General features: G+C 48.0%; 1 protein-coding gene across 2 annotated transcripts; it reads right to left on the reverse strand.

Moving 5' to 3' along the window:
- On the reverse strand, window positions 1–26,445 carry FAM167A (family with sequence similarity 167 member A). Of its 2 annotated transcripts, XM_060184931.1 has the most exons (4): window positions 26,327–26,444; window positions 20,335–20,433; window positions 8,072–8,837; window positions 1–3,577 (listed from the first exon to the last, which is right to left on the reverse strand). In XM_060184931.1, exons 3-4 carry the CDS (start codon window positions 8,444–8,446, stop codon window positions 3,314–3,316), a joined length of 639 nt encoding a protein of 212 aa, XP_060040914.1. In that variant the 5' UTR covers window positions 8,447–8,837; window positions 20,335–20,433; window positions 26,327–26,444; the 3' UTR covers window positions 1–3,313. The 2 variants fall into 2 exon arrangements, with proteins under 2 accessions (XP_060040914.1, XP_007517293.1); XM_007517231.3 differs by lacking the exon at window positions 20,335–20,433 and having other exon boundaries at window positions 26,327–26,445.

The following is a 26,445-nucleotide window of genomic DNA, read 5'->3' on the forward strand; positions in this document are numbered from 1 at the left end:
CATGAATTAAAAACTGCTTTATTGAAAAATATGCCAAGCCATTACTGAGTATCCATATTATTGAGGGTGACTGGTTGTGTCTAGTAACTCACTTGGCTACCCTGGGGAGCCCCTGAAGGCTGCATCCACCAAGTAATGCTTCTAGGAGAGGTGCGGAGAAGGGAGAAGAGTGATCTGGGGGAATCTTAACCCTTTTCATACCTGCATTCCATGGCTCACTGTTCTAGTATTCCATTTTCTTTCTTTTTTTCCCCTTTCTCTTCCCCCTCATCTCTGTCCTTTTTCTTTTTTCTCCTTCCTTCTTGTTCATTTATTCTCTTTACCTACCTTTCTTTTCACCTACCCTCTCTCTCCTTTTCTTTCTTTTTCTCTCAATTAAGTGTTGCTATAACAGGAACAAGCTAAAAGGGAGAACATTTTTCTTCTCTCTAGTGACTTCTTTCAAAACAGTTTTTATTTTCCTTTTCCTCACAGCAGTATAGAAACAGATGATCATTAAAAAATGAAGATATTTGTTGTCTGTGGACTAGATAATGGCACTTGGTACTGGTGACAGGAGGCTATCTCTACCCCCATCAAGCTCTCCCAGACCCTGTGGTCATTGCTGGACTCAGGAAGGTCATGGTCCTTCCCACATAGTGTTAACAGAGACATGTGCTTCATGCTGGGTGGCCTATGTGCTGGATGGTGAGAGATAGGTTTGTGGATACATATGTGAGTCAGAGGCCACCCTGAGGAGCTAGCTGTCAATGGAGTTCTCCAAACTTACATATAGTGGTCTTAACAAAGCTGAACTGACTTGAATGCATTGTTGGGTTTGTCATGGAAAGAAGATTGCTCACAGACAGTGTACCATTCACATATCCCCTCCACTTCTCTGTGATCCTCTCCATGTTCTCCCCCTTCCTTGTCTCTCCAGATAACACTGTCTAGGGATGAGCTAAGCAAAACAAATGAGACATCAAATCTATTATATATAATGTTTTACCCAGAGAGAAAAGAGGAAGGGAGTATAAGGCTGAGTAGTTGAAATTTCCAGCTGACCCCAATCCAGTTGGGTTAATGAAATTCAAGGGAAATGACCAGCTTTCATAGAAGTCCATTTTTTAAGTGACCCTTCATGACTGATTTCTAAAAAGAAGAAAATTGCTAGGCACTTCCTTTCAGAATACAGAGGAGGCTTCCCCACATGGGGATATAAGTGTCTCTAGAGAGTGAGTAGCGGGTGTGTAGGCCAGGTTGTAACTCCACGACCTCACAGACCCTTCTGGAAGAAGGCTGGTCAGAGTGCCTGTATAGGATGTAGCTGTGTTTAGACCTAATCCTAGGTTTTGCCACCTCAGTCCTTTCCATTGATGAGTCCTCTGGGCCTCAGACATCCTTCAGTCATGCTCACTCATGCCAAGAACAAGTCTTAGCCACTGTTGTACCTTTTTGTAAAGAGACATAACACTCATGAATCTTTGAAGTTACAAAACAAAGACTGTGTTCTCTGTCTAATGAAGGATCATTCATTTGCATTGTCCTGCTCCCACCTCAGCAAAGAAAAGCAGTTTTTCCAGGGCCAAAGTAAAGCTCAGCAGATACAGTACATGCCTTCCATGTGTGCGGCCCTGGGTTCAATTCCTAGCATCATATGGGAGCGTCATGGACTGCATCACGGGAACTCCATGGCTGGTGTAGTGGTGTTGTATTGTCTCCTCTCTTTTTGTCTGTCTCCCCTCTCTCTCACTGTCTCAGGATGTTGAACAAAAAATTAGGCTGGGAAGGCTGCTCAGCAGGGTCAAAATGAACAGAGGCTCCCTCTGCTTACTTCCTAGTGTATCATTACAAAACAAAACAGGTTACACAGGAGGAGGATGCATCATGGAGCAGCAGCAGCAGCAGCAGCAGCAGCAGCAGCACACCTTACTTCAATATGGGATGGCAAGTGGTAACACATGGTTTATGGGTCCATAGTCAGGCACTGTTCTGAGTTGCAAAGTGGGAGACATTCTCTCCAGAGAACCTGTAGAGAAGGAATATTGACAGCTTGGCAAAACCTCAGGACCATCTTTGAGATTCAAGTTCCTTGATAATGTGATCTGTCTAGGCACGATGGATAAGGAATGAACACATCTACATTCTAAAGAGTTGTGAGCAAGGTCTTCCTCCTCCTCCCCTGGGATCTTTCCTTTCTTCTCTTTTCTCTCTCTCTCGTCTCTTGAAGAATATAAAAGTGATCTGGGGAGGTTACTCAGAAGTAACTCACAAGTGTGAATTCCTAGGTTCCCTCCCTGAAACTGTATAAAAATATGGTAAAACCAGATAAAATCCTGAACTTCCCTACTTGACCTACCCAACTAATTTTACCAGGTGGAAAAAAAAAAAAGAAAAATCAAACAATTATGGACAAGTTAGCAGTGGACTAGTAACAGTCTGATCCCATGAAAATTAGTCATTAAAAGTCAGGCACAGAATCTTAGGGGACTCAGGCAAGCTCCTGCACTCCCTAGATTTTTTTCTAGGGAAGGCAAAAGGATGATGCTCCCCAGGGATATTCAGTGATGGGAAACAGCCCTTCCTTGTGGGTCATCAGTGGTCTCGGCATTACCCAGGGACTATGGGGCAGTTGCAGAAGGGGTTCTTTAAGGTGGAAATTGATGTGTGTGGTGGGACAGGCAGTAGAGAGTAGAGGACATCTGTACTGTTCCCACCCAAGTGACAGTACTAGACAGGCTGAACAGTTTACCCAGCTCACAGCCACTTCCAGAGCTCACAAAGACAAAACTGGGAAGCCAGGGCATCAGGGCTTGCAACCCTAAGCTCTACTTCAACATTCCTCTCAATTTTCCATTCTTGGGATGGGGAGTGGGAGTGGGAGTGAGAGTGGGAGTGGGAGCTATCACAGTTGTCAGGTCCCACCTTTAGGGGTGCTGGCACTTAAGACTATAGCAACAAGGAGATGGGTACCTTCACCAAGTTGGGGAACTCGGTGCCCTTGGGAATACCTTCTGTAAGAAACTGGACTTTGGGGGGTGGTGCACTAACTGGGTTCCTAGCTCATAGCACCAGTGATTCCAGAAGAGAGGAATGTGCATCTCTGACACAGGGTGAGACTCATGGTGCCAGGAACCCAAGTTTCACGGAGTGGCTTGGAGTGGTCCTTCCATGGAACTTTCTGCAGTTAAATCAGACAGTGAGGATGCTGGGGACCTCCAGAGAACCTTTTTTCACCCATCTCATGGAAGGCCTTGCCCCCAGGGAGATGCAACTCCCTTCCTACTACCCCTACCCCACCCTGTCCTGGAGCCTCGAGCCCTAGGTGGGGGTCTCAGCAGAGGGAGAATCTCCGGGAGTTGATGTTCATCTTGGTGACCCCGATGAGCTTGAGAGGCGTGGAGAGGCTGAAGGAGGGGGCCAGCGGAGAGTCGCACAGCAAATCAGACAGCTCATCTCTCTCTTCCATCTCGAAGGTGGCGTCGTTGAGCATCCTCCGATGCAGGTCGCAGGTCTGCTCGATCTTCAGCTGGTGGATGTCACTGCGCAAGCGCATGAGCTGTCGAGCCAGCTGCTGGTCCTGCAGCCGCATCTCTGCCTGGAAGGGAGTGGGGTCAACAGTGAGCCAGGAGCAGGCTCCCAGCTGAGCACATGCCACTAATAGGGGACCTCATGAATGGCTTCTTCATCAATTACCTGCCTAGAGACAGAAGCAGGTTCCCAGCTCAGGGAGGTGAACAAACACAGCTAGTGGGTTGGCAGGTAGCTCACCTGGTAGAGCACATGCCTTGCTGCATGAGCAAGGAGGCCTGAAGTGAGCACCAAGAGAACTCCATGGATGGTGGAGTGGTGCTCTGGTCTTTACCCAACTCCTCATAAGAAATGAAGTTAAAAGTTGAGCCAGGGAGGTGACTCAGAGACATAGATAGCATCATGCCTCGAATGCCTGAGGCCCTGGGTTATCTACACCACTTAATAAATAAAGGGAGTGGTGGTGGTGGCACACCTGGTTGAGCACACATGTTATAATGTGCAAGGACCAGGGTTTGAGTCCCTAGTCCCCACCTGCAGGAGGAAAGCTTTGTGAGTGGGGAAACAGGGCTACTGGTGTCCTCTCTCTCTCTATCTCCTTCTGCCCTCTTGATTTCTGGTTGTCTCTCTCCACTAAATACAGATAAAAGAATAAAAAAAAAGAGGGGTCAGAAGATAGCTCAACTGATAGAGTACACACATTGCAAGCATGAGGCCCTGGGTTTAAGCCCCAGTACTACATGGAAGCTGTGTGAACAGCACCAAGGGAACTCCATAGATGGTGGAGCATGGCTTTGGTGACTCCTCTCTCTGCCCCCTCCTTTTTTTTTTTTCCCCCACCAGAGTTACTGCTGGGACTCTGTACCTCCACTACTCCCAGTGGAGTTCTTCTTCTTCTTTTTTTAGGATACAGGGTAAGAAACGGAGAGAGGGTGAGGGAGAAATAGAGAAATAGACACCACAGCATTTTCCCATGGCTTATGGAGCTTCTCTTGTGCAGGTGATCCCTTATGGTGTCCAGGGGTTTAAACCAGTCTTTGTGCATGGTAAAGTGTGTGCTCTACTAGGTGAGCTATCTTCCAGTACCTGATATCTCTCCTTCTCTCTCCTCTTTCTCTGCCCCCCCCAAAAAAACAAACAGAAGAAAGAAAACTGGCCCAGTGGAGGCCATTAAACAGTGGCATCATGCATACTTGAGGCTTCAGCACCTTATTTAAAAAATAATAAGAATGATCTTTTCTATCATTTGCCCCATGTGAAGACACAGAGAAGTGTACAGTCCAGAAGAGAGTTTCTTGTGACTCCTGCAGTCACCTGGCCTTATACCTGCAGCCTTCAGCTCTGAGACGGGCCCATCTGTTGCTGAAGCATCACCCATTCCCAACAACCCCAAGGCTGCTTTGTGTATGATTGCAGAAGCTCAAATGCCCTGAGACCTAGTTCCCTTGTGGAAAAGGGGCTACAGATACTCCCCTCACTTTTGGCAAGTGCACCCTGGCCTTGGTGGGAGGTGCTGGAAATGATGTACCTCAAAGAATTCTGTGCCCAAAACCCAAAGCAGGAGAGACATAGTAGTTGCTAGTAGGTGCTGCTACTAGGACAAGCAAGACTGGAGGGTCCCCTCTCCTCCCACTATCCAGACTCACTCTGGCCTGCTCCTCAGAGATGGCAGATCTCTCCTAGGGAGGAAGAACAGAGGGTACATCAATGATCCCTCTCATCCCTCATACTTGTGAAGCTTCCCCCTGTAGTGGGGGACTGGGGGTGGGGGGGGCTTGAATCTGGGTCCTTACACATTGTAACATGTGCTCTTAGGGGTGAGCCAATGCCTCCCTTCCTTCAGTCTCATGCTAGACCATGAGGTCGGGAAGGATCACTGCTCCCATTGTCAAGATGATCAGGAACTTGAACTTTGCTCTCTTCTATTTTTTATTTTTCTAATTTCCCCTCCCCAGTTGCATATAATCCTATTCTATAGGATTTACAGTTAAATAAATATAGATAAGGATTTATACTTATACCCTTCTCCTCTTCCAGCATCTTCCAAGGACTTAGCACATTATCCTGATCATGACCCAGCATAGCTGCCCCTTTGCTGAGAAGTTGTTAGGACATGTCTGTCACTTTCTCAGTCCTGGTATACTTGTTCTTCCTGGAACCCAGTAGAGTTTTAGCTCATATTTTTTGATAATTCCTAACTTGAACATTTCATACAGTGTCTCCATTTCATACAAAGGATAGAAGTCCAGATCCTTCATAGGCAAATCAGAGAACCATTCTAACCTTCAGACCCATCCTCTTTCCAAGCCTCATCTTTGCATCTGTGGAATGGGCCCAGCTGACACTTCTAGGCCTGCTCTCCAGAATCTGTGCATCAGAGCACTTCAGGGACCACAGAACACTCCCTGAATGGGAAGCAAGGCAGACCTCCTTGCCTGACCTCTACCCTCATCAGAAGATGCTGGGAGAATTTAAATAGTCCTTTGGCTGTGCCATTCTGCTGAAATGGATAAGACAAGGGCATGCTAGGATACACCAGTTGTACCCCTGTCTAGAAGGCAGCCCTGGGCCAGAAAGGGTTAATCAGAGAAACCTGAAAGCAAGTCACAGAGGGGCCAGCAGAGCCCAGGGGCTGCCCTCCTGCCTCAGCAGGTCTCCAGCTATTACAACCTGTCAGGTTTCCTTCCCTTTTCTAACAACTATAAACACCTTTTTTTTTTTTTTTGGTTTTGTTTCCCCCAAAGCTCTACAGGAATTAAACACCTGCATGAGACTGAAAGAAAAATAGCTGTCTTCACCCAGGGATTCTCACCACAAACACAGCTGAGATGTTTTTACTTTGTTTTCAGTTTGGGGTCCACTAAGGCAGAGTAGAATATGTCCCTCGGAGTAGAGTAGAAGTCATGAGTAGAAGGTGATAATGGGGCTGGGTCAAGGAGGAAGGCAAAGTCCAGAGGACACCCAGTGGTTCCACATGGAATTCCTCCTCCAGTCTCCTTCAGCACCAGGGGGAACCACTGGGAAGAGGAATTCACAAAGTCAGAGTCTACACTCCCTGAAGTAAAACCTCAGAGGGAATGAAGCCAACAGGCTTATCCTGGGTAAATGGGAATGTTTTTTGTTCCTCTTTTTGAAAACAAAGCAGCTCAGCCTTGGGAATTCAAAGGGCAGTATACAAGGTTTCTTCTGGGCCCCAAATGTGGTTTGTCCTCACACCCCTCTGGTCTACCTCCTGTGAGTTCGCAGGGGTGAAATAGCCACAGGTGCACTCCCTCTACAGCCCACCGCTGACAGAAGTTATCTCAATAACCAAGACTAAACCAAAAAGGATTTGTAATTAACTAAATGCCTGAGTCCATGAAGCCCCCACAGAGACTTTTAATTCAACTTAGACATTCTTACCACCCCTTAACGACTATTTGTTTTCAGAATTTGGCAGACCTGGTGGGACACCTAGTAGAGCACACATGTGTGAAGACCTGAGTTTAAGCCCCCAGTCCCCTCCTGCAAGGGGGAAGCTTCATGAGTGGTGGGACAGTATTGCAGGTGTCTCTCCCTGTCATCTCTTACTCTCTCTCTACCTCTCACCCTCTACCAAACAGAAAAAAGAAAAAAGGTATAATGGCCATCAGGAACAGTGGAATAGTGTAAGTTCTACATCCTAGCAATAACCCTGGTGGCAATAACAACAACAATAATAAAATAACAATAATAATATCTAAAAAAAGAGAATTTGACAACCAAGCAGGTGTCTACCTCTCCTGGGAACCCAGCTACTACTCTGAAAGGCTGATGGTGGCTGACCTATTGCCAGAGTGGGCTAATGGGATGGAAGTCCTGAGCTGAGAAGGGGGATTGTCATGGCAGATTCTGCAAAGAGGTCTTCACAAGGGATCAGCAATTTAATTATGTGAGTGTGGGGGAGGTGGCAGGGGGTGGTGAGCAGATAGGACATTGCATATCTCTGTGCACCCACTCAATTTTCCAGTGCTAACAGATAACACAGAAGGACACCTGCTTTGCCCAGGGGCAGAACACTGAGTCCCACGCTTGGTCCCGTAGTCCCACTCCTGGTTCCCCATCTGGTCCCCATGGTTTTGCCCACTGTCCCATAGGCCCCCTCCCTGCCACATGTAGAGAGTGGCCATTACACGGAGGGGCAACATGGACACACAGGAGGTTGAGAGGGCTTCAGGGAGAAGGGGGGTTTACATAGGGTGTCTATCCCCCCCCATCCAGGAATGAGTGAGATTCTGAGGTCTTGAGAGGTGTTGGGGACACATTCAGAACAGGGACTTGGTTCTCACTGGCAACACTGCACCCTAAGTGCCTGTGGTGGGGGCAGGTGGACACACAGAGCCAGAAGCAGGTAGCCACATGAGCTGAGGCGCTGGGACTTAGAAGATGGGAACAGTGCTCACTCTGCAGGGGGGCGTGGGGAGCCAGAGAGAGACTCAGATAATTGGAGACAGACAGAAGCAGTGAGATGGAGAGTCTACATCTCAGAGACACAGACACAGACAGAGTGGCTACTTCTTAGGGCCCCCTGGCATACACTTACCAGTTCCTTCCTGAGCCAGGCTAGGGCTTCGTCCATGTTCTCAAAGCCATGCAGCCTGTCCATCGTTTGGATTTCAGGGTGGTGGCCAGTACTCCCATTCAGCGGGGGACAGGGCCTGGCCTCTCTGGGAGGCAGTGGGAGGCCCCCCTCCTCATGCTCGCCCTGCAGAACTGGGGGCCTGGGGCCAGACCATGTCTGCTCCTCCAGTCTGGCCTGCCACTCCAGGTAGGAGGGCCGGCGGGTCTCCAACCTCAGTTTTTCTGTAAGGGCCTTCAGGCTTCGGAGGTGGTCGTCTGCAGGCTGGGCTGGGGCTGCTCCTGCTGCCCCCTCTTCTTTACTGGCCACCTCCTCCACTTGGATACAGGGTACAGACATTCTCAGACCTACAGGGCAGCTGAGCCTGGTGAGAGGGCTTGTTGGGTGGGTAGCAAAGCTGGTTTCTTCTGGAAAGGCCTCACCCAGCTGGGGCCCTGGTTCCCCAGGGCATGGTTGGGACTCCAGCTACTCTGGGAAGGATGTGGTTGAGCCTCTCTGCAATCACCCCTGGAAGCAGCTGTGGAGGTGCAGACTTCCAGATTCTTCTTACAGTTCTGTAGGTGCCACGCTTCAGCAAAGGCAGGATCAGACAAGCGCTGGCAGGGATCCTGGGGGGTGTGGGGCAGCGCTGCCAAGAAGATCTCGTTGTCTGTTTGGGAGGTGTGAGCAGTGCCAACACTGGAAGGAGGCAGGACTCAGAGCTGTGTCAGAGGCTGGGCTGCTGTGGCTCCTACAGGAAGGATGTAATGTTAGTGCCCAGTCCTTCCCCTCAAGTGAGGCTTGCTTTGCCTCTGAGTAACCCCCCCCCCCCCACCAGAGGGGAAATTGAGGCTTAGAGACAGGGCCACTATCTGCTGGCTCACAACAGACAATGAGGCCTTGCTGGAGGCTTAAGTGGATACAGGATCATGATGCACAGGTGTGTAGTATGGCATGTCACCATTGGGGACACGACCTCTGTGGTCTCACGTCGTCCTCACTATACATCTGCCATTCCTTAGCTTTATCCCCACTGCACACATGAAAAACTGAGTCTCTGAGGTTAGGTGACACTCAAGGCTCCCAGGACAAGGCTGGTTCTGAAGGCACAGGTTTGCCCTGTGAGGAAGGGAGACACAGCTGTTTGCATTCCCACAAACGCCCCCATGCCTCCCACCCCAGCCTCTGCCTCCAAGAACAACAGCTGAGCTCATCACTCTTGAGCAGGAAGCACCCCCACCTGTGGTGGCCAGGGGAAGAACTTACTGGGTGCAAGGTGGATGGTTTCACCCAGGGAGGCTGTGACTCACCCTTTAGGAAAGTTTTCACCTTTACCTAAAATGCTCACATAGAGGTGACTCCTGAGCTAGGTAGGGCTCAGGCTCCCTGCTCTGATTTGCCCTGCCTGCCTCTGGAGACGTGTGTACCTTGACTCAGGCCTCATGCAGTCAGGGTGCAGGTTGGAGAAGTAACTGAGTCAGAATCCCCCCACCTCCATCCCCATCCCAAGACCCAGGCAGAGAGTTGAGATATCATACCAGACACATCCGACCCTGCCCAGGAGATGAGCCCCTGTCTCCGCAGGTGAGTTTAGAAATTCTGTCTAGAAGGGCTGCTGATGTCACCAGTGTCTTAAGACTCAGATATCTAGGCCCCAATTTCTGAATCTCTCTGGACACAGAAAAAGGTATGGCTGCCATGTACACAGTCACCCTCATGTAGCAACTGGCATTACCTTACACTCTTGTTGGAAAAAACTGCATGTGTGTGATCTCCCTCTATTGTTTAATACTGGAATAAAGAAGTTTTTCCTTTGTTCTTTCCTTACCTCCTTCCTTTCATCCAGCCATCATTCCTTCCTTCTTTTCTCCCCTTTTCCTCTCTCTTTTTAAAAATTTTATTTATTGGGGGTCAGGCAGTAGTGCAGCAGGTTAAGCACACATAGCACAAAGCACAAGGACCAGCATAAGGATCCTGGTTCAAACCCCCGGCTCCCCACCTTCTGGGGAGGTCACTTCACAAGCGGTGAAGCAGGTCTTCAGGTGTCTTTCTATCCCCCTCTCTGTCTACCCCATCTCTCTCCATTTTTCTCTGTCCTATCCAACAACAACAACAACAATAACAATAACAATGATAAACAACAAGGGCAACAAAAGGGAAAAAATAGCCTTCAGGATTCGTAGTGTGGGCACTGAGCCTCAGCAATAACCCTGGAGGCAAAAAAAAAAACCACACACACACATAAAAATAAACCAACCAACCAAACAAACAACAACAACAAAAAAATGAATGGTTGGAAAGAGGACAGTGTCCAAGAGAAAGCTCACAAGAAAAAAACATGGACACTAGCACAGGGTGAAATAGGAAGAGGAGGGGGCCAGGTGGTGGCACATCTGGCTGAGCGTACATGCTGCAATGGTCAAGGACCCGGGTTCAAGCCCCTGGTCCCCACCTGTATGGGGAAAGCTTTGTGAGTGGTGAAGCAGTGTGGCAGGTATCTCTCTGTCTCTCTCCCTTCTCTATCACCCCCTTCCCTCTCAATTTCTGGCTGTCTCTATCCAATAAATAAATAAAGACAATAAAAACTTTAAAATTTTGAAAAAAAAAAAAAGGAAGATGAGGAAGAGAGTTGTATTGACTTGTTTCTGTCTCGGGAGAGCTCTGCAGAGAGGAAACTTGAGCCTGGAGTTGTTCCTGCTTGTCTAGGGATGGTGGAGATGCTGGGAGTGATTGTGGGCAATTAGAAGAGTGGGGAGAAATTGATTCGGAGGAGTAAGAGCAGAGGCTGGACTACCTGGAATACTGTGGGGATCCTGACCTGCATGTGGAGATGTTCAAGTAGAGTGAGCTTGCTATCTTCTGGAAGGTTCTATCAATAGAATCCTTACCCTTAATTGGTCTGCTCAGAGGGAGTCTTGTAGCTCCCTCCCCATGCTAAGGTCACATGTGTTTTAAGACCCAGATTTCTAGCCCCTAATTTCTGAGTCTTTCTGGAACCTTTAAAATACTTTCAGCACCCTGTTAGAGAAAAATAGAAACATTGACCTGCCAAAACCCATGTCCAGCGCAGAAGCAATTACAGAAGCCAGACCCTCCACCTTCTTTTTGCACCTCATAAAGAATTTTGACCCATATTCTCAGAGGGGCAAATATTAGGGGAAGATGGCTAGAGGGCTCTGAACTTCAGTTCTATCAGGACTCAGAGAGAGAGAAAAAAAAAAGGAATGACACTCAGAAGTAGTAGGTGTGACTTATGAAAGAAGAGAGGCAGGACTATAGAAAAAGAAGGGCAAATAGGGGCCAGGTGGTGGAACAACTAGTTGAGTGCACATGTTACAATGCACAAGGTCCCCTACTCCTGACCTATAGGAGGAAAGCTTCGTGAATGGTGAAGCAGTACTGCTGGTGTCTATCTCCCTCTCTATCTCCCCTTTCCCTCTTGATTTCTTTTTTTTTTATCCAATAAGTAAGCAAAGATAATAAAAGAAATTTTAAAAAGAGAAAAAATGGGCAAATATATAAAAATATAGATGGATAGTTATAAAAATAATAGTTAACCCATATCTGATCTTGGGAGAACGAATACAGTTTCCAATGGAGGGAATGTGGACACAAAACTCTGGTGGTGGGAAAGGTTAAGAGTTATACCCCTGTTATCTTATAATTTTGTAAATCAATATTAAATCACTAATAATAAAAAATTTAGGGGCCATTTTTTCCTCATACAAATTATGACCGTTGCTGAAGCAACTACCCTCACAATTAGGAGGAATGACCTTACCCCCACCTCCCCTTTTGTTGGAAAATCAGCTTGTACATTACCTCCCCTTATGTTTAATGTTGTTGGAAGAGAGAAGTTTCTAGCACTATAAATTCTGTTTCTTAGTTCAGAGTTTTTCAGAACACAAGCTTTCTTTCTCCTTAGCCAAAGAATAAAACTTTCCTTAAAAAAAAAAAAAATATATATATATATATTCTTCTTGTTTTGTGTTTTACTTAATGCCTCACTGTTATGATCAAACTACTGGTGACAATTTTGGCAACTACAAGTAACACCAGGAGTACCCTCCCCAACCCTGCCTGGCTCTCACCTCACTTTGGAGCATAACTAAGGAGCGGGAAAGAATATTCCTTTCCAGATGTGGGAGGTGGCTTAGCAGCTAGAATGCAGGACTTGCAAACCTGAAATCTCCAGCCTGATTCCCAGTACCACACATTCCAGGGTATTCTTTTTTTTTTTTTTCTCTAGTTAATAAATAAATTTGGGGGAAAAATCTATACCAGCTGCCACATAGAAATCTCATCTTTACCTCTAGCCTTGTAGATGAGAACTCCCAGACACTTTTGGCTACACCAAGTTCAAGGGCCCCTCTCCCAAAGATTTTGGTGCATTACTCTGGGGTGAGACTCAAGCATTTGTAAAGTTCCCCAAAAGACCCAAGTGAGCAGAGACACTGGACTCCTCCCCCCACCAGGCCAACCAAACCTTGGTTTCCTCTCCTGTAAGGAGAATGAAGTAGTATCACCCTCCTAGGCTGAGGGGTGTTCAGCAGGTTTAGCCTCTCCTGAATGGGGGGCATTCTCACGGGGCCTTTGGTGCAGTCCCTGGGCCACAGAGACTTTTGCAGTGCCTCCCCAAATATAAGCACCAAAGAGATGAGCAGAGTACCATCCTGAGCCCCTCCCAGACACCAGCTGCATTCACAGAGGTGCCAGAGTCCAGAACTGTGTGGAAAGAGCCACTGGGCAGCTTTACCTGTTGAAGTTCTTCCAAGGACCAGAAAGCTCAAATGAAAGAGGATTAGGATCAAATTGCAGACAAACCCTAGCAGCACCCTCCCTGAAGAGTTTGGGAGCTGAAGAGAGGTCAGGCTGTAGCCCCCCCAAGTTCCCTTCCAGGTCATACATTCTGCAGAGGGCAGGACGACCCTCTGTGACTGTAGGGAGGAACTATTAGGGAAAGGTCCCTTCTTTGGTGTGAGAAACAAATAACTAAAGGCCTTGCTTGGCTGCCTAGGAGATAGAAGTTAAGCTTCTAAGTCATTCAGAATGATTTGAAGGCAGTAATAAGTGCACTGAATGTGTGACCCGCTGGATCCCAAGTAGCAGGTGAGATCATCTTATTTCACAGATAAGAAAGTCAATGATGGAAGGGTACAGGGACTCATGCATGGCTGTGGGCCTGGGATCTAGTCTGCTTACGTGACTCAGCCTCTGCTCCTTGTTGGGGTTAGAGGCCAAAGGACACCCCCCCCCCAGTTCTGTGACTACTCTGTGCTCCTGAAACCTCCTCTGACTAGTACAAGATGGAAATGAGGCTCCTTCTGAGCATAGAACGAAGGCGTCCCAGAACTGACTACAGCCCTCTGGGTCTGTCTGGGGCTCAGGAAGCCCCTTAGGGTGAAAGGGGGGACTTCTGAGGTTATTGTAACTGTCACTGTTAGTAACACATGTACCCACAGCACTAGCTGGCTTACAGTAAGTCTTTGAGATGTACATTAAAAATAGAAGGGTAGGCTGATGGGTAGAGCACATGCCTCACCATATTTAAGGCTCTGGATTCAAGCATACATGGAAGGATCATGAACAATGCTGGATGGGAGCTCCATGAATGATAGAGTGATGGTGTGTTCTCTCTCTGTTTTTCCCTCACAAAAACTGGAAGAATAAAGGAGTGAGCTGGGGAGGCTGCTCACTGGTACTGCACATGGCTGAGGTCCTGGGATTGCCCCTGGTGCTGCATAGGAACAAAACAAGGGGCTGGAAGGTGGCTCACCTAGTAGGGCACACACTTTTCCATGTATGAAGACCCTGGCATCACATGGGAGTGCCGTGCATGCTTCCAGGAAAAGCCCCATGAACAATAGAGTAATGCTGTGGTATCTCACATTTCTTTCTCTCTCTCTTTCCATCTAAGATCTAAAAGAATAAAAACAGTCCTTTGGGAACAGTGTAATCACATAGGCTTGACTGAGCCCCTGATAGAGGAGAAGAGGGACAGAGTAAATAAAAACTATTCTTGGGGCTGGGAAGGTCACCCTGTAGCAGAGTCCATGCCTTGCATGCAGGAGACTCTGGGTTTATCCCCAGCACCACATAATACAAAGTGGTGCTCTGGTTTCTCCTGTTCCTTGATGATGCTCCCCCTCTCACTTCACAGAGTACTGGTCCTATTGACCTGTGATTTGCTGAGGGGAACTAGCCCATCTCTGCACCTTCCATCTTGCCCTAGAAGCCAGGCTTTCAGGTGTCTTTTGTTCAAATCCTGTGTGAGCTCTGGCAGAGGAGGGAGAGAAAAAAGTCCTGCTATTTAAAGCACCAGTCCCATTTCCTGTCTCCATCCTGGGCACCCAGGAGAAACAGGGTCAGACTGGACTCCCACTAGGTGCAGGCTTGCCAGGCCAAGCCGGTCTCCTGCTATAGGAGATCAAACATCCAATGATAGCACAGAGGACTTGCACACTCAAGGCACTTGTGGGGTACCCAGGAACTGCTGTTCTAACATGCTCTCTGGTTGGTGGCCCTAGGCCAGGGTGCCTGCCCAGAGGAGGCTGTGCCAGCCATGAGCTCATTGCTCCTGTTGCCTGAGGAACGGGCGGGGGTGCTCAGTCACGCTGCTGGCTCATCTTGACCTCACCCCACATCCGTGCTCTGGGATAGATTCCAAACCACTTCCTACATGGCTCCCAGGGTAGGACGGAGGGACATGGGGTCTGCTGGCCCAACCTCTCCCTCTCTCTCTCTCTCTCTCTCTCTCTCTCTCTCTCTCTCTCTCTCTCTCTCTCTCCCTCCCTCCCTTCTCCTAAATCAAAAGGTGAAGTTGTGGGTCACTTAAATTAAGGTCAGTCTGTCAGAAGTACAGGTGACAGCACAGGGACCTGCTATTGGTGGCTGCCATAGGGGCTGTCCTATAGAACAGAGCCCTGAACTGGTGAGATTGGATGCTAAGTTTAGGCAGAGCATGTCAGAATTGAGTCTAGGCATGGCTTTCAACCCCATCCCCACTCTCAAATGGCATCTGAAAAAGGCTGGAGAGAGTTGGTGTGGAAAACTCACATATGGGGTATCAGAAGTGTCCCAGGGTGACCTGTGAGTGAAGCTCTAGCCTCTATCCCTCACTGGGTTGGTGTCAGATCATCTTGATTGTGGGGTCTCTGAGCCCTGGAGCTGAGCCTGGACCTCCTTCCAATTTTGTGAGCAACTGACACCCATCAAATATCATTTTCTGTTTCTCACAACCAAGAGCCCTGGCATAAATGAAGAATCATACAAGTCCTTTGAGGAAGCAAAATGTGTAACCAAAGACTCCATGTATCATAAAATAGCATGAGAAAGGCTTCCCTATGTGCATTTCTTTATGTTTCTTACTGGGCAGGGACTGGTGTCACCCCCAACAGAGAACTACTGTCCACTCTAAGAAGCTGAGTCCAGGTTGGGGGCAGGGGATTCAGGTCCTGGGACATGATCGCAGAGGAGGACCTAGTGGGAGTTTTATTGTTATGTGGAAAACTGGGAAATGTTATGCATGTGCAAATATTATATTTTACTGTTGACTATAAACCATTAATCCCCAAATAAAGAAATTAAAAATAAATAACAATCGTCTGCAACAAGAACAAAAGAAGCTGAGTCCACCTGCATTCACTGTCATAGAGGATGTTTCCTAGTTTATATCAGAGCGCAGTCTTAAAGAGTGTATCATAACTATGGCCCATGGCTAAGCTTCTGAGGGCAGAGTGTCCCCTCTCCCTCCTGGGTCCTCACACAGAAATTGACATACTTGATGTGTGAGTTTCTTGACTTGGCTCCAGCTGAATACCCTGGAATGAGGGTAAACAACTATAGGACTGACTAACCTGGCCAGGTGTGCTCTTCTAGGGAGTAAGGCCACAGCTTACACCTGAATCTTTTTTTTAAATCTTTTAAAATATTTATTTATTCCCTTTTGTTGCCCTTGTTGTCTTATTGTTGTGGTTATTATTGTTGATGTCATTGTTGTTGGATAGGATAGAGAGAGAGAGGACGGGAAGACAGAGAGGGGGAGAGAAAGATAGACACCTGCAGACCTGCTTCACCGCCTGTGAAGCGACTCCCCTGCAGGTGGGGAGCTTCACTTCTGAAGTAGCTAACCCTTCTTTTCCAGTTGGGCAAGGGCTTGAGATCTGAGGTGTGGGCCCACAGGGTGAAGCCACGAGAGACAGGCTTTTCCTTCTGGGTTTAATTACAAATCCTGATACTCATCTTAAACAGAAAACCTGTTTTCTGGAGACTCTGGAGTGTGTGAGGGGGAGAATACCGGTCCAAGAAGGATGACAGAGGACCTAGTAGGGGTTGTATTGTTATATGTAAAACTGAGAAATGTTATGCATGTACAACCTATTGTATTTACTGTCAAACATAAAATATTAATTCCCCAATAAAGAAATTAAAAAAAAACAAAAAAAACAAAAAGCCCAAGATGGGCTCAAGGGTGGGCAACCATTAATGCTGGGGTATTTGTCTGTATTTACAGACCTTCGGTTGCTGGAGCATAGCGGACCATAGTCCTGCACCCCACAGAGCTGTCCATAGCAGCCAGGGAGCTGGAGGAGTGCGAAAAGGGTTTCCCTCCTTGTCAGACATTGCCATGGTGACTTGGAATAGGAGACAGATACTTCTGATCAGGCCTTTAGTCTTCAGCTTTATTCTCTGTCTTGTTGGAGTTGTGAGGGGGAGTGCCTGTGTGTGTGAAGCAGCAGTTGTGCTGGGACACTGTGTGATCTATGTGTGAGTGTGGTAGCAGTTGTACTGGGATGTGCATACATGCATGTTGTGTCTGCAGTGGGTGTGGAGAGCAAATGGTGAGGGCAGAGTCCAAGTGTGTGGGGTGTGTGAGTGGTGGGTGTGGCATATGTGTTTAAGTGTAGGGGGCAGTTACATCTTTGGATGGTGCTCTGAGTGTACAGAGGAGATGGTGGGAGGGGAAGTGGGGTGTGTCAGGGGTGCCTCTTTCAAACAGCCCAAGGGAGTGCTCACCCAGGAGAGCCCTCAGTCCCCACTTTCTGGAAGCCAGTCCTCCACTGCCAACCGTGAGCACCCCACCATTTCTTCTAACCCAGCAAGCTGGGTTCCCACTCAATCACTGGATTTTGCCCTTACACTTCTTACTCACACCACTGCCCATTCTGACCTTCCTGTCCAGCACCTGGTTTCCTTTCCCCTCAGAGGGTTTACTCCTCACTCTGCCATGGTCTACAATGATCTGCTTACTTGTTTGTTGTGTGTCCTGCCAATTAAAATGTCCTCTGCCGCACTTCTGCATAGGACAGTGCCTGGCACGCGTAGGTTCTCAATAAACATGTTGATTGTTCTCAGTAAACAATGAATGATTGGATGCATGGATGAATGAAGGACTTTCTGATGGTTTGTTTTATCCCTTTGTACTTCATTGGTCTGTCTGGGAACTTCCTGCTCCTCACAGAGTCCAAAGCTTTGTTGTTGTTGTTTAATTACACTTTTTTGCTACTGTGCCACCTCTTGGGTCATTTAACTACACTAATTAAAATTAAAGGTTTACTTGAAGAGAGAGAGAGATCAGGACATCTCTCTGGTCAAATATGGTATGGGGGAGGGGGAAGGGGATAAACTCAGGGCCTAAGGTTTGGAAAGCATGCATGCTCTTCACAGTACCATTTCCTCAGCTCCAAAGCTCTGCTTTTAAAAAAAATTATTATTGTTTTAATAACAGAGTGAGTGAGTGAGTGAGGGAGAGAGAGAGAGAGAGAGAGAGAGACCTGTAACACTGTTTCACTGCTTGTGATGTTTCCTCTCTGATGGTGGGATGGAGTTTGAACTTTAGTCTGTGCACGTGGTATCATGTGCACTCTATAAGGTGAGTCACCTGCTATCCCCCCAACACACAAATACACCAAATTCTGCTTTAAAGTATAGCCTAGACTCCCCTGCCTGCTTCTTGTAACTTCAAGAGTGCCCTCTCTAGATCTCTTAAAATTCTTCCCAAATTGTCTTTCTTTTTAAAAAATTTTTTAATATTTATTTATTTATTTATTTATTTATTTTCCCTTTTGTTGTCCTTGTTTTTTTATTGTTGTTGTAGTTATTATTGTTGTTGTTACTTATGTCATTGTTGTTAGATAGGACAGAGAGAAACAGAGAGAGGAGGGGAAGACAGAGGGGGAGAGAAAGACAGACACCTGCAGACCTGCTTCACCACCTGTGAAGCGACTCTACTGCAGGTGGGGAGCCGGGGGCTCAAACCGGGATCCTTACGCGAGTCCTTGTGCTTAGTGCCAAGTGTGCTTAACCTGCTATGCTACCACCTTACTCCCTCAAATTGGCTTTCTGCACAGTCATCTGTGTGACCTTCAACTATGGTTTGTTCTATCTTCCTGACAGGATGTTGCTTCAGCACAGATCCCTGCAGACAGCAGACATCCTGCACATGCCCAGGATGGCAGCGCTGGGAGCAGTGAGTCAATTCCAGCCAGAGCTCACACCTCCAGATGGTTGCCTGGCCATAGAAGACCTCCTGCAGGTTCATGCATGGGTCAGCCTATCAAGATCATACTGTTAAGTCCAGTGAGTCTGACCTGGGGGCTGAAAGGCTGAGAAGACTGGTTTCAACTCTATGTTGTATATTTCCTCTATAATCTCACACTTGACTGTGACTATCTTCAAGCCTGGTTCCAACAGCACCTCATTCTATAGTCTGCTTTCTTATGAATCGAATGGATCACTTCCTCAACAAATCCTTTGAGAGGACAGGCAAAAAAAGCCCATTGAATAGTGTATCTGCTTTGTCACATAAAGCCAATCTGAATAATTTCATGAGATGGAAGTACAGACACTCAAAAATAGTGTCTTTTCAACCTGGAAGTCTCAGCCTATAATTTCCAGGACACATGTTTCTCAGTCTAGTAAAGAGAGCATCTTTTCATAGCCTAGGATGGAGTCAGTGGGCAAAGTGTTGGTTTCTCAAGCATTAGGTCCTGAGTTCAAGCCCTGGCATCACATATTCCAGAGTGATACTTGATTTTCTCTCTATCACACATATATCTCTCCAATAAACAAATCTGAAAGAGAGAGAGAGAAAGAAGAGAGAGAGAGAGAGAGAGAGAGAGAGAGAGAGAGGGAGAGAACTCCTTCTTAGTAAGAAAGAAAAAGGAAGAAATAGGACCAGAGAGGGAGGAAGGGGGCAAGAAAGTACTGACAAGCCCTTTGGAGTCATCAGTCCCAGCAATGGCCAAAGACCTCAACTTCCCCATCCTCTGCACTAATCAATTTTCTCCTCTGCTTAAGCTAGTTGAAGCAGGGTGTCCATCTCAGGTCAGCAAAAGAAACTAAAGCATTCCTGCACCGGACTGTGAGGGCCTAAAGGCTGGGTCCAGCCCCACTTTTTCCTGCTCTGCTCAGCACTACTTGCTTGGCACAGTCAGACCAAGTTTCATGCATGTTCTCATCATAAATAAAATAAATGTATAAGTGAATAGAGAATATATATGTTATCTCTCTCTGAATACAGAGATAAAGAAAATTCATAGAAGGGAAAGGAAGAGTGATACTATGCCAGCCACTATGAAGACCATGAAGCCTAGGAAAAGACGGCTGGCTCTGACAGGTAGAGAGGAAGGATTCAAGAACTCAGAGCTGATGAGCGTTGACATGCCCTGAGGTGGGACTTGTGGCACCAGCTTTAGAGGTGAGATACAGAGTCATGAAGAAACTGCTAGACCCACCTAAGTTGTCTCTGTGACCCTATACCCAAATGGCTTCATGTCTACAAAGTGGGAACATACACTTTATAGTGCCTCAGGGTTCTTATGATGCCCTGGAGACAAATAAGGACATTTCAATATCCTTGTTGTGATGCTTTACTTTCCTTCAGTACCTGCTTGGGCAGGCAAGGTGTGTGAGACTCAGGCACCTATGTCAGGAGTTACCTCACTGCTAAGGCTGGTGAGAGAGGCTACCTGGCCTGAGGAAGCCTTGGCCACTCAGATTACAAGACCTTCCTGGGCAAGTCAAGTGACTGTCTGGGATTTGAATGAAGTGCCTGATGGGGGTTAAAATTCATTCTATTTGTCCAGTGTTTTTGATGTGGGCAGCTGATATACTTGGGCTGTCAGCAGAGGGTGTGCACACATGTGTACTATCTAGACCCCGATGTGCAATGTGTACTGTCTAGACTCCAGCAGTGGCTGGGGCTGTCACTGTGTTGCTGGGGACAGGGAGCAGAGAAACCCACTTACCCACATCCTCCCAGTGTGTCTCCCAGTGAAGACTGGTTTGCCTCATCCTGTGCTAAAGGCTGCACCCCAGCTTCTAAGTCAAAGCCTCTGTTTCCACACCTGCAATAGCAAGAATAACCTCAACCATTCTGAAATCACATTGCAGTTGATGAAACTCCTTTATACACTCTAGCCTTGGTAGGAAAGGCCTTCTGAGAGCCATCTATGCCCCAGAGAAATGCAGACCAGAAAAGTTGCACCACCTCCCCAGAGTCATACATCTCTAGCAGAGGGCCCACTAGGCTGCACCTTGTGACTTCCAGTTGAGCTGCTATTATCTATTCTAGACAATAGCCAGCCTAGCTTCATATCACAGGGATGGGTGAATCTAGGACCAATAAAAGATCTTGTTGAGACATTTTTATATTTCTGTCCTGGCTCCCTGCTGCCTATATGTAACATATTCCTGGGATGGGAACAGATACACAGGTTTCCTGCATGGGTTGGGAGCAGGGAGACTTTCCCACTGTTTTGCTTGGCTGATGTAAGTTACCCAAAAGGTCACTAAGAAAGAGCTGTGCTTTCCTGTTGGTGGGGGAGAGGCCCTGGCTCTAGGGAGGCAGGGATGTAATTTATGGTCTCAGTGAAAGGAAGAAAGGAAGCATGGGGCCCCTGTAGGGAAGGGCCTGCTGATTCTCTTCTAAGGCCATGGGACATATGAGAGGACCCTTCTCTGATAGGTAGGGAGGACTGGGCAGAGAACCTAGAGCCAGTGGGAATTGTTGAAAGTGAGTCATGGTGAAGGGGGTCTCCTTCATGCAAAGCCTGAAATGAAAGGGCCTGGAGCAGACTGTCACTGTCCCTGTCCCCTCCCCGCCCCATGTGACCACAGGACTTTTCTGGCCAAAGGTCACACAGCATTAGAGATTAGAAAGCAGAAATCTGACAGAGTGTCATACACAGTAATTTGCCGAGATCAAAGTCAGAGGAACAGGGTTGTTTCACAGCTGACTGAAAACTGGTACCATTCACACAGCTCAGGACACTGGGGATGAGGGTGGGGGTGGGGAGGTACACCTCCTAGCTCTACATTCAGAGGCAGGGTGCGGTTCTCCAAAGTGACTTCTAATTAGCAATTGTCTCAGCCCCTGGAGAAGGCAGATTTAGGACCAAGTAAAACCACAGAGAGAATGACCACAACTGCAAATCAGAAGAAGTAACAAGCCCTAGCTCTAGCAGGAGCAGGACACTTCTGGGAGCGGAGCCGAAAGCTACTTTCAAAAGGATTTCCTAGGAAACTTTCCCCATGTGTGTGTCTCCACACTTTCACTCTGCCCAGGCATGCTGGCTCTAGGATGGGGACTGGCTGAAGGGCCCTAGGAGCATAATGGGCTGGGCTAGGACCTGAGGATTCAGTGAGGTCCAGCATGACTTGGAACATAGAAACAGAAAGACAGAAGAGTAAAAAGGGGATCTGCCGCCTTATGTCACTGGGTTGCTGAGGAACCTGAGGTCACAACCCAGAGGGAGGACAGGAGAATGGCTGGGACAGGCTAGGGCTGAGTGTTAGTGTCTGTGGGTTGATAGCCCAGCCCAACACCTTTGAATTCCATGGCATTGGGCAATAGAATTAACCCTAGTGCCTCAGGCTTCTCGCCCATGAAACGGGCTCATGATGGAACCTGCCTCTCAGTACTAGAAGTGAGTGAAGTTTACTGTGGAGAAAGGTCAGTAAGTTGCACAAAACTGGGGTTTTCAAGAAGTTCCTTTTTTATATGCAGATGATTCTAAACTAAAAACAAAGATGCAAATCTGAAGCAGGCCTGAATTCTGTGGACTGAGCCATTATTGCCTCTTGTCAAAGCAAGCATCACTTTGACATGCTATGTGAAGGGACTAAGAACCCCTTTCCCTCTCTCTGTCACTCCCAGCTCCCTGCCCCTCTCTCCAGCTCCCTGAGGACAAGTGTTAAATATGAAACCCTCCATTTCCCAGTCATGTGGGACCTATTCTTCACTACAAATCCCCTCTGTGTACGTTATTGGTAATATGCTGGCTTCTAGTAATACTTGGATGATTCGCCCAGGGACTATGGGATTGTACCCCAGCACTTCAACAGAGGGTTATAATTAGTTGCCATTCTCTGTCCACAGTGATAATTGGCCAAGGAAAGGTGGAATGCTGCAGGACCCTTCAAGTTAGTTCATGTGTTCCAGAGTGTGAGACACCACTCTCCTGTTGGCCCAGTCTACTCAGTTGCACCATTCTCCTTTCTCATCTGCCACCCTAATCAGACTTCATGTCTCTTGAGGGGGCCTCTTCCCAGATCAGATGTCTGTCACCCATTTCCAGTCCTCTGTAGGCATAGGGAAATGCTTCTTGTGTTTTCATATCTCAAACTGCAACCAGAGAAGGTGCTTTCTAGTCAGAGACCCCCCTGATCCCCCCAACTCCAATTCCAACTCCAACTCCCAGCCAATAGCCAAAGATACAGAGTTACTATCCCAGAAAGACTGTGGCTGCCTTTCTTTCAGTTCATCTCTGGGCATTAAGTAATTTGCAAAGTAAACTTGCGAAGTGCATTCTCCTTGGTGAGAGCAGTGGTATTCCAACTATGTGATGGTAACCAAATGAACTGGAGGTGCTCTTAACTCCTGAAAGAACAGGGTGAAGGGCTCTATTACAGTTTCTGGGAGGTGTGACCCAGGCATCTGGATGGACAGGTGTCTGGTGTTTTCCCAGCACACTGAACAGGTTGCATGGGGACTTTGCAAATAAACAGTAGTTCAAAACATGTCCAAAAGTGTGGCACAATTGTTCTGCCTCAAAGTGAAATTTGCTTTCACCTTCTGCAAAGTTATCAGTGACTGAGAGCAAACACATCAACAAAACAACAGCATGACAAAAAACCCAGGTTACAACCAAGCAGGTGCAGGTCAGCTCCCAGAATGGGATTACTCTGTTCTCTGGGAAGTAGCACAAGGTGGAACAATGGTGTCACTCTGGACTCGGTGAGGGTGGGGCAGGGCCTTAAATGGATTTCCAACTCAGGATCCCAATCCAGAGCCTTCTAAGTCTTTACTCTCTGATAGTTCTTCCTTCTAGTTCTCATTCAGAACTAGGCTGCCTCTTGGAATGAGGAAACACCTCCAACGAAGCAAAACCATGGACGTGACTGAGGTCACTGCCTGCAAACCCAACCTCCACTTCTAGGTCCAAGGGGACAAGCCCCAAGAGGAAGTCCTTGGGGCAGTTCCCCCATTTAGATCAGGGAGGGGATTTCTGACTAGGCTGGAAGGATCACCTTGAAGAAATGGGGCCTCTGCACCTTGGGGAAGAAGCTGTGCCCTCACTCCTTCCTGACCTCTGTCGGGGCAGGGCCCTGACAGGGAAAGTTCCCTGATGTTTCAGAACTCCGATGCTTCTCTGCCAGTGGGATGAGGCCTTTCACTGTTTGGGTGGGTGGGTGGGGGGAGTGTGGGGAGATGGGAAGGGGGTCTGGTAGTATTCAAGAGCAACGGAAATAGGCATAAAGTTTCTAAAGTTTCCTTCTCTTCCTTTCCCTTTTCTCCTTTTCCCATATCTCTTCAGAAAGTACGGAGTATGGGACTTCTCAAGACCAGGGCAGCATCCTGACCATGGATGAGCTGAGATCTGTAGCTCTTCAAATTCCAGCAGCCCAGCCCCTTGCATTAGCTCAGACTCTACAGATTCATGGCAAAATACTCAAAGCATCCAGAGGGCCCATGGGGAAGAAAGCACCATTCCCACCCACATCCACACCCCCACACCCCCAGTGCCTCTAGCCTGCAAAGCAGAAAAAAAAAAACTGCCCAGATTCTCAGCTACCTTTGCAGGTCTCAGTATCTCAGTTCAGCCATGAGTCCTGACCCTGGAGTGATTGGCATCTAGAAGGTTCTGGAAATTCCAGAGGCTCTGGGGTTGAAGAGGTTCCCACTTGCAACATTTACCCATAGAAATCCAAGCAACCGGGAGTCAGGCAGTAGCGCAGCGGGTTAAGCGCAGGTGGCGCAAAGCGCAAGGAGCAGAGTAAGGATCTGGGTTCAAGCCCCCGGCTCCCCACCTGCAGGGGAGTTGCTTCACAAGCGGAGAAGCAGATCTGCAGGTGTCTTTCTCTCCCCCTCTCTGTCTTCCCCTCCTCTCCCCATTTCTCTCTGTCCTATCCAACAACAACAACATCAGTAACAACAACAATAACTATAACAACAATGAAAAACAACAATGGTAGCAAAAGGGAAAATAAATAAATATTTAAAAAAAAAAAAGAAAAAGAAATCCAAGCAACCAAGAGAGGGAGGGTGGCTACCAAGCAGTTTTTCCTCCTTTCTCATAGTCTCCTGGATCTGAGGGCTTGGTGGGCCTCTCTCAGCAGAGTAAGTCCCTGCTTTAATTTACTTCCTAGTGGAGTCCTCCTTGGAGGAAGGCCAAGGCTGTTATAAATGGGAGCTTGGCTGTTCACTTAGTGGAAAGCCATGCATGTAATTGGGAGGACAGGAAAGGCAGGAACAAGTGTATAAGAAACTGGGGGTCTTACTGGGCAAGGAGGGGAGGGATCAGTGACAAAGGATCCTGTTCTCTGTTACAGACCTTTGGGACTGGAGCAAGACAGCTTCCTGCTTCTCTCACTGGCTTTCTGGGCTCTGCAGAGGGCAAGCCTTCCTAAGTCACAGGACAACCCTTCCCCTCAGCTGTCAGTTATCTGGGGGATACTAGTTCCCCCCTTCCTGGGCCTCTCTCCTTTGGTCACTTAAAGCCTTCCTTTGCCTGCCCTGACATAGAGTCAGGCACTGACAGCTGAAACTCTCTGCTTTCTCACCAGCCAAGCCAGTTACAAAAGTTCCCTGAGTCTCCTGGGCAAAACAGGGCTGTGGTGTGCAGGGCACCCATGAGATCAGGTGACTAAAGGGGTGCAAAGGGCTCTCAGATAGTCTGATCAGTAAGTGCACTCAGGAAAAAAGAGCTGTCATCTTTATCTGATGAATACAGCCCTAGGCTGCTCTGCCAAGACCCTTAAAATCATGCTGGCAGAAGTGCCTGGCCTGCAGATGCAACGTGGTCAGCCTCTCCAGACTTGGCCAGCACCCTCCTTCCTCCATCCCACAGGGTGGGGGGAGGACTGTCTCTGAAGCATCAGAAGAAAGCAGCTTTCAGGCCATGTCTGCTTTGGCATGTTAGGAACTGCCCAGCCGAAATTCACTCCGCCTGGCTGAGAGTCCTGGAAATTTGATTCAGAAAACCTGCCTTTATGTTTGAGGGAGACATGGCCCTACCATCCAGGAGTCTTCCAGACCCACCCGGGGGAATCATACAGTAAGGTGGAGACTGGAAACTTGACTCCAGTAAGAAGATATATTTTTAAAGCACAACCAGGAAGCAAACTGATCAGATTCTCAGCCACTTTCCTGCTTGACTTGGTGAAAGGAGACCTGCCAGCTGCCAGCTTGCTGAGGACCATGCACCTTCCTGCCTTCTCCTAATGCCCTGGTGCCCAATCTGTGCTGGTCTGCTTTTCTGAGAGGATAAGAAGAGGGGTCTGTCCTGGTACCACACATGGCTCAGCCCCTCTGATCATTCTTGGGCCACATGCCTCATGCCACTTCTCCTGAGTTTGGGGTAGGAACTTCCATGTCATTCAACTCCAAGTTCACAGAGGTCTGGGAATAGACCTGGAGGGACTAAGTGAGGGTCTTCCCTCTAGACTGTGACCACAAGTCTTCACCCAGATGATTGCTCTGGAGTGGGGAAGCAGCAGGGTCATGGGAGGGGGACAGCCTGTACTGCCCACTCTCTGGGAGGGGAGTGAACTCATATGGAGCAGAGGGTAGTTCTGCCTCAGTGCACTTGGGGATGAGCACCCCAGGCTGGAAAGGGCTGCTTTCCACATCCCCTGCTTGCTCTGGGGCTATTAGTTGCCCTAGAGACCTGGGCACCAGAATCCCCCTGACTCCCAATCACTGAACAGAATAACCCTCCCCAACCACCATGAACCCACCTTCCTGAAGGCTCCTTGGAGTGTCCTGGAGATCCTGATGGTTCCCCAGTTTGCAGTGTCTAGCTTTGCCTGTGGCTGAATGATCTGCCGCCCTTTCTCCCAGCTCTGTGGATTCTCAG

The sequence above is a fragment of the Erinaceus europaeus genome, chromosome 2 (genome assembly GCF_950295315.1).
Source record: "Erinaceus europaeus chromosome 2, mEriEur2.1, whole genome shotgun sequence".
In the NCBI taxonomy this organism is placed as follows: domain Eukaryota; kingdom Metazoa; phylum Chordata; class Mammalia; order Eulipotyphla; family Erinaceidae; genus Erinaceus; species Erinaceus europaeus.

What these genes read in the sequence shown, in the direction of transcription:
- FAM167A (XM_007517231.3), bottom strand. Translation starts at nt 8,446, where the DNA reads ATGTCTGTACCCTGTATCCAAGTGGAGGAGGTGGCCAGTAAAGAAGAG. An exon ending in CCTGGCTCAGGAAGGAACTG is followed by an intron (nt 3,578 to 8,071) that starts GTAAGTGTATGC and finishes ACTCCCTTCCAG; the next exon opens with GCAGAGATGCGGCTGCAGGA.